This window comes from Eufriesea mexicana, unplaced genomic scaffold (assembly GCF_001483705.2).
Source record: "Eufriesea mexicana isolate 0111107269 unplaced genomic scaffold, ASM148370v2 scaffold2119, whole genome shotgun sequence".
Lineage (NCBI taxonomy): Eukaryota > Metazoa > Arthropoda > Insecta > Hymenoptera > Apidae > Eufriesea > Eufriesea mexicana.
This window is the reverse complement of record NW_016910196.1, coordinates 273580-281251: the sequence shown is the minus strand read 5'-3', so window position 1 is coordinate 281251 and position 7672 is coordinate 273580. Positions and strand designations below refer to the sequence as shown.

The 7672-nt window shown below is 46.4% G+C and overlaps 1 protein-coding gene across 1 annotated transcript in view; it reads right to left on the bottom strand.

The window, feature by feature from the left end:
* Positions 1-3475: 3475 nt before the first annotated feature.
* Positions 3476-7672, bottom strand: part of LOC108549591 (mucin-16) — a 29409-nt gene continuing 25212 nt past the window's right edge. Inside the window, 9 exon segments of the mRNA XM_017903063.1 lie at positions 3476-3541; positions 3906-4313; positions 4498-4775; positions 4973-5266; positions 5421-5712; positions 5789-6132; positions 6313-6553; positions 6645-6929; positions 7121-7646. Of these exon segments, the coding sequence (XP_017758552.1) occupies positions 3506-3541; positions 3906-4313; positions 4498-4775; positions 4973-5266; positions 5421-5712; positions 5789-6132; positions 6313-6553; positions 6645-6929; positions 7121-7646 (2704 nt within the window). The 3' untranslated portion in view covers positions 3476-3505.

Below are 7672 nucleotides of genomic sequence, written 5' to 3'. Positions count from 1 at the left end.
GATAGGTTTTCTATGTGATTCCTTGAACTTTGTCGGTTATTTTCAGACGAAGTTGTAATCTAGAAATTTATAATAGGTTATGTCGTTGATAAATATCGACGTGTTTTCAAAAATTTCGTTCTAGCGTCAACAGGTGTCGCGATCGGTCAATCTTCCTTAACCTTAAACCATCGATATTCAGTTTCTAAGACTGAAAATTAAAAATTACTACTTTTCCATACTTAGAAAATTATGTAAAAACAGGTATGATTTATTTTACGATTAATACAGACGTACCAGTTGTATGAGAAAAATATGTCACCTAACCTTCAAAATATGAGGGTTAATATATCCACCTGGACGTGGAGTAACCCAATACAACCATACGAACAGATATTCGACAGTACATGCAGCTGCAAATAAATCCGATCCAAATATCCCCAACCGCATCTTTAACCAAACTCCCATATTCGCCTCTCCAACGAACCATAAAATATTTCCTCCCATAAGACCACTCGCTACCAACCTCGACCAACCACCACGATAAACAGCCGACATAACCGAAGAATCGACGAAACGAGGGAATTGAACCGCAACTGAGCCTCTATCCTTACCAAGAACGTGCAAAAGAAGCAATAATCGTTACAGTTTATCGAACGCGAGCGACCAACCAAGCGAACACCAGCATCGAAGAGCAGCAACGAACGACCAACACCGCGACGCGCGCGCCACGCTGCACGGGGCGCGGCGTGTTCGCGCAACGCTAGCCACGAAAAACTTGCACGCCTCCGGTCGGTAGTAATTTCAGGCCGGTGGACGTTGCGGCGCAAAAAAGGCCCAGTCCGACAAAAGAAGCCCCGATACCGGCGAAATTACCTTCCGACAACCTTACACGGCCACGGCTCGGGGAGTCCTAATAAGGGGCGACGGTATAAATAAAGTCATTTGCGGTAGTCGCCGCTCGTCGTCCGGCGGGCCCCTTCGACGAATCGGCCCTTTCGTCGCGTACGACTGTCCGTCGGGCCAGCGTCGGCTGGCAGGGGTGGGGAGGCGTCTCCGCGAGCGGAACGGGTCCCGAACCGGGGCCACGGACTGGCATCGGTTTGTTTTGCGGATTAGGCCCGTTTTAAGCTCGCTGGCCACGGCTCGCGCCGCGACGAATCGAGAAACGCGGCCCGCCGCACGTCCCCGCTTTTTGCCCGCGCGAGAATCAAGTTGTCCTCGTTCCAGTGGCGTAGCGCGATGCATTTCGACGGCGGCGTTGCGGGGTCCGCTTGGGTTTCAAGGTGCGTCGTGTTTGCGCGAGGATTGTTCGTGAAATGGGGTGGAGCGTAAGTGGGACTGATCGTTTGGGGTGGGAGTTGGGGTTTTGGGGAACGTAGGGGACAGAGTAGTTGCGTGCGAGTGATTTATATTACTCATTTTTATTAAAATTACGGTGAAGTATACAGACACTAAGTATACAAAAATTACAATAACATTAAGTAGAAGAGGTTCTCTCGGAGACGGTATGTACAACAGAATATATTTATAAGTATTATTATATTATATTATATTACTCTATATTATGTATATATTTATATATGTATATGTATAAATCAAATATCTATGCGTACTCATGTGGTATGTATGTATAGAGGAGTAATTTCATTTCGGACGTAGAAAAAGGACAAGTTAGTAAATTGGCGTGTGATAATACAAGGTACGGGCTTCGTTCGTCGTCTTCGAGTTCGCGAAACGGTCATAGACGTATTTCTTTTGGTTAAAACGCGCCCTTACGACACTGAGAAGGGGTGAGGGAGATAATAAAAAATAAAAAAAAAGACAGACGGAGAGAGACATAGAAAGTATTATCGTTAATGATACACCTGTCCTCCGCTTAATTCATCCGCTTACGCTATCTATTGAGCTAAACAAAGTAAAAATCAAGTTAAATGCACGTGCATGTGCGTTATGCAAACGCGTTCTGCTCGCTCTTCCTCGAGTCTGATTCAAGCGACGTTGCCGCGGCTTCGTCACGACGAAACATAATTGGCGAACGCTCCATCCGCGTCTCACGCGGTCGAAATTCGACTGGGCGCCGCCATTTTGTTCCCCACGATCCGCTCCATGCGCTTCGATCTCGTATTATACGATTCGATCCACGCCGATGAGAATAATTCGTGAAATTAAACCAGACGGGTTATACACTCGTCAAATTCAGCGCAAAAATTTATTTCCCGCGAGATTTTAATATTATTCGCGTTCAGGATAGATAATTTCCGTAATTACGAAGCTTCCTAAATAGAAATTATTTGCATCTGCTACTATCGACGTTTACGCAATCTTGCAGGGATGTAATTCGGTATACTCGTAGGGAAAATTTGCTCCCAACTATACTAAATCGTACGACATTCCATAATTCGAATCGCCGAAGACTGAATTTACCGCGTCGTGACGCACGAATTTGCAAATGGACGAAGCCGGGCAACATGACACGACCCGGCAGAGAGAAAAATAGACTAAACAAACAAACAATAACAACAAATTAATAATAATGTCCACCTCCGTGGCGACTCGGCGCCGTTCGCACGACTTATGACACTGTGTTCAGTCACGCGTCGATTCGCGTGCAGCGTTTGCCAAGGACCACAAACCGCATATCGGAAATTCGATTATGCTAATTAGAACCATCGATCTCGTTCTCGTCAAAGAAAAAAGGAAAAAAAAAATCCTCGAATAATCGAATTTTAAAATCTCCACATCTCCATTCGCTTTTCATCATTTCCCCCGAACAGGGGCTCGAAAAATTTCACGAGCACCGATAATAAATAAATAATAACGCGGAAGATGTCTCCCGGCCATAATCGAGTTTCCAAAATGGCGCGTCCGCGTCCTCGGCCACCAGTTACAAGAAGGAGAAGAAATTATATAAGAACGAGGATAAAACGTGGAAACGACAGTCGGAAAGGCGAGAAACAGCTTCCCTCGCGAGCCTTCCCATTCATTGGTTGTATTTTGGCACGGGGATGAGTGACCAGCGCGTCTCTTTGTATATGAGAGCTGCATCGAACTTGCATTTATCTCGAATCCCGTCGACGGCAAAGAGACCGCTTCCTGAAGCTTTTCTACGTATCTAAAGTCGTCGAACGAGTGTATAAATAAATATAGGAAAGCGTTGTTCACGAATTTCGTTCCTCTGGACAGAGATTCTACCCTTCGCCATTTTGCTTATCCCGCAGACGTGTCCATTCAGTTATCAACGGTACAAACACGATACGAGACGCTTTCCGTTCAATAAATATCTCAATTTAATAAAATAGACGATTAAAGCTTCCCGATGAAGGGACGAGACGGGGTTCCTGATTCGTTTGACTCGATTATCTCGGGGCAATTTTTCTCAGGGGTTAATTTTCGTGTTCTTCGATGGATGTTGCAATTTGATCTTCGCTTTATCTGTTCGATTCGCGAACCTGTGTGGAGGCCACCGTCCAGCGGTTACGTCCACAACCCTCCGTCGACCGGATTTCCTTTATTACTCGGTTGTCTAGAGGGAGTCGAAGTTCGATTCTCGGTCGCTGGTCTGGAAGATATAATTAAACACGATGACGAGATGACGAGAATAGATACTCGTGGATCGTTAAAAAATATAACTTAAAAAGAGGTTGTCAATCGATCAACATCCTCCTAAATTAGGTATACATTTGTAACCCGCGAATTTAACTCAAAATTTCACGTTACAGATTGTAATACTACTCGTGAAGTATGATTAACATTATTATTATCGATATTACCGAATGTTGGAAACATTAGCAACGGTAATAGTTGATACGACTATTCTATAAAAATTAATCATTCGATCTCTCGTTGATATATTCTCTGAACCCAGGAAACAATGTACAAGAGGGGACACTCAACATGGAGCTCGAATTTCGCTCGTAACTCACCCTGTCCGGGCTATAGAGAGGCGGATGCTGCGCCGGAAGTCTCAGCGTGCTTCCCAGATCCCTCTCGGCCATTGTGTGCCCCTCGCTGGCACTGTCTCTGGTGTCTCTGTTGTCTCTGGCGTCTTTAACGCTGTTCCTTCTAGCGTCTGCGACTTTCGTAGGCGGCTGGATCGTCGTTTCACCGCAGGATCTGGCCAGGGTCGAGCCAGCCTCGCCTAAATCCAGCCTCAGAAGCTTCGTCGGTGCTTGGATGGTCGTCTCGCCGCAGGAACGCGCCAACGTCGAGCACAGGTCGGCCTGCAGATCTCCGGTTCGCAACACCTTCGTCGCAGTCTCCACCGTGGTCTCTCCGCAGGAACGAGCCAGCGTCGAATCGGCGTCCATTTGTCGAGTTACAGTTGCGGACACCTGGCAAAGAAATAGAATTTTTCATATCTTTTTTCTTCAATTCTTTGATCTTCTATTTCTCAAATTTTTCAGGAGCGTGTGGATTTTATTTTAAAGCAATTTTGTTGGTTGTCATACTAATCTAAATATTCGTTTTTAGGAGGAAGATGTGGATATCTTCAGCCTAATCGACATGTGGGATTACCTGGAAACCAGCGCTAACAAGGGCTCCAGTCGGCGCAGCCGGCGTTCTGATGATCTGCACGTCAGCCTCCTTGCAGTCCTTCGCGCTGGACACGCTTTGCTTCCTGTTTCCGGTGTTGTGCGTGCCACTCTCGAGGTAGTTGAGCAGCTTGTGCTCCTCAGTCGAGAACGTGCTCATGCCAGATTTGTAATTCTGCGGGGACTGGGGCGCGGATCGGTACTTAGCACGCGGGATCATCACTGTCAACGAACGGTCTCGTTGCTCGTCGCTCACCGGCACTAGAGTGATTCGATCAATTAATGACTTTGATAGATATATTTTGCATCGCGAACAGCGTTTGCTACAATTTCACACGATACAATAGAATCTCTTTTCCGATTCTACAACACGAGAGAATTTTTTAAATGATCGTTTTAGCCATCTAGCCATCATAGCCATCATATTTAGACGAATGGAAATGGTTTTTAAGAGTTACCTGATGCAGGTATCATGGTAGTTTTTCTAGGAGGGTGTCTGGGTTTCGAGCTGGACTTTCGAGCTGGCCTCTTGGTCGGTGGTAGAGGTGCCATCATCTGCGGTGGTGGCGGCAGGACGTGTGGCACGTGGTGAGGAATCGCCAGATCTGTCACGCTGCCCTCGCTGCTGGTGTCTCCACCGGTTCCAGGAATCATGGCCCTCCTATTCGGCTGACGGAAGCACGCCATGCCGACGCACACCCCCAGAACACCCAATAATATCGTACCAGTCGTAACCAGAGCTATCAGCAGCACTGTGAACAGAATCCAAAGATTAGCTGAACTGTGATCCAACGATTTTCAAATTTAAGATGTAGACTGTGATCACTATCTTTAGGTTTACAGTTGTTTTATGGTTGCAATAATTTTTCGTGTCTTTATGTATGAGATCGATGTGCGTGACTTTACCTTTGAGATTAACCTGACATCGCTGTCCACTGTGCCATGGGAAACACTCGCAGACTTCTTGGCCATTGGTGTTCGTCACGCAGTGTCCTTTGTTGTTGCAACTAGGACAGCCCAATGGCGCCTGAGAACACAGTCTTCCAGGGTACGCTGGGTTTTCTGACAGATCTGCCCACCCTTCTTTGCAAGAGCATTGATAAGAACCTCGGAGGTTGAAGCAGGCTGCGTTTTGAGAGCAATCGTGGTGAGGTCCTCCTTCTTCCATCTCGCATTCGTCGAAATCGACTGCCTCGATCTGGGATAAGAGATTTTAGCTACACTTTGATCTATCTTTTTATTATTTTCCTGGGTTCCTTTAAAAGGAGACTTACGATTTCAAGATTTTTCGAGGCATAAACCTCAGTGCCGCCTAAGCTGTAGTTGCTTGCAATCAGATACTTTCGAAGGACTTCCTTTAGTCTGGTTTCATTGGCGTTGTCGCTGAGTTGAACGTGGAACACGACTTTGGTCGGATCAGGAGAGAAACCAGCTATGTTCAGTCCTCTGTAGATATCTCTGAGGTCGCTCTGCATCAGGGTTCTGTCCAGGGCATCCTTAGTGGGTCCTACCAATTTTCTGAAAGTCGTCGACGAAGAGTCGTTGAGACTCGATTCGTAGACCACTGGCTCGTGTCCAATGCGATCCAGGCCAACTCGTAACGTGTAGGTGTAAGTGGCTAGGATTATAAAACGCAATGGGAAATAAATTAAATACGAAAGAAAATGTCGCACAATTCCTAATAATCTCGCAATTAGTACTTCTTTGATAATTCTCAGAAATTAATTATTAACGCCATTACTGTTATTCGAAGTTAAAAAGACAAATAAAATTAATCAATGAAAGTAATCAAGCTCACGTTTGCAAGGTCGATCAGGGAACATTCTGGCGAAGCCAGGTCGGCAGACGCATCTCATTTCACTCCCAACTTCCGCGCATATTTCAGCCCTGGAGGCTCTGCACTCTGGCGTACACTGGTTGATAATAGGTTGAAGGGACACCACAGGCGCTCCAAGAACTCCACCAGCCAGAACTTTGTGCACTTTGTTCTCAGTCGGATCTTGCTCGTCTCTCGTGATGTCACCGTATTCAGCCTCCACCTGAGAGAAGATTCACGTCAAATCGATATCCTTCCGATTCTCGATGCAGTGCACGATCACGAAAGAATTTCCATTAGTTTCTTACATTTACCTCTTCAGCACCAGGTGCCGGTGGTTTCTGGTCGCTCATCACCACAAAGATGGAGTCATTGTCGACCACGTTCTCGTAGGATGGCGGTACCCTAGTCACCACAGGTTGCAAGATCGTTGACGTAACCGTGGAGACCACGCTGGTTGGACGCAATAGCGTTTCCGTTACGGTTTCCACCGTGGTTGACGTCAGCGTGTGGGTGAGCAATAATGTTCTCGTGGTAGGCGGTGAACCCAGTACCGATGTCTGGATTCTGGTCACCGTTGACGTCTGGAATCGTGTCACCTGTGTAGTAAAGCTCTGTGATGTTGACTGAAGAATAATCGATTCTTTGCGATTTCTTTTTAGATAGATTCGTCTTTCGTTATTTCCAAACTGACGAAGAATTATTATTTAAAGGAATTGTTACTTAATTATTATTTCATTGGAAGGATTAATAAAATGCTTCACTAATATCCATCACAACTCTCACCCACCTCCTTAGGCTTCACACGCATAGTCGTTGTTGTCCCATGAACAGGTTTCGTCGTCTGACTGCTGACATCCTTCGTCATCTTGATGACCGATTCGTTCCTCTTGGTGACATTCTCCGACAATGTGCTCGTCGCATTCGTTACCGAGCTGTCAACCCTGGTCACAACGCTGGGCAACTCTTTCACAGTGGTCTCGTTCTTTCGCTTGCGTTCCGTCACCGGTGAAACGACCACCTTCGAAACTTCGTTCTTCGTCATCGTCGGCCTAGATTCCGTCTTCTGGCTCGTGGTCACCACGTGAGTCAAGGTCTCCGTGGCCTCCACTTTGGTCGTTGGTAGGACGTTATCGTGGCTAGACTCCAAGAACACTGGATGCTCTGGTCGCTTCACGGGATTTCGAGGAATATCGAAATTGTGAGACCTAGTCGGTTCCACGTCTCTGCTTGGTTGAATCTGGTCCAGTTGGATTGGTCTCAGCTTCGTCGGAATGACCAGATTCGTGGTCATAGTTGTTGGTTGCACGGATATTCTGGAGAATTCAGATTATTGTCAAAT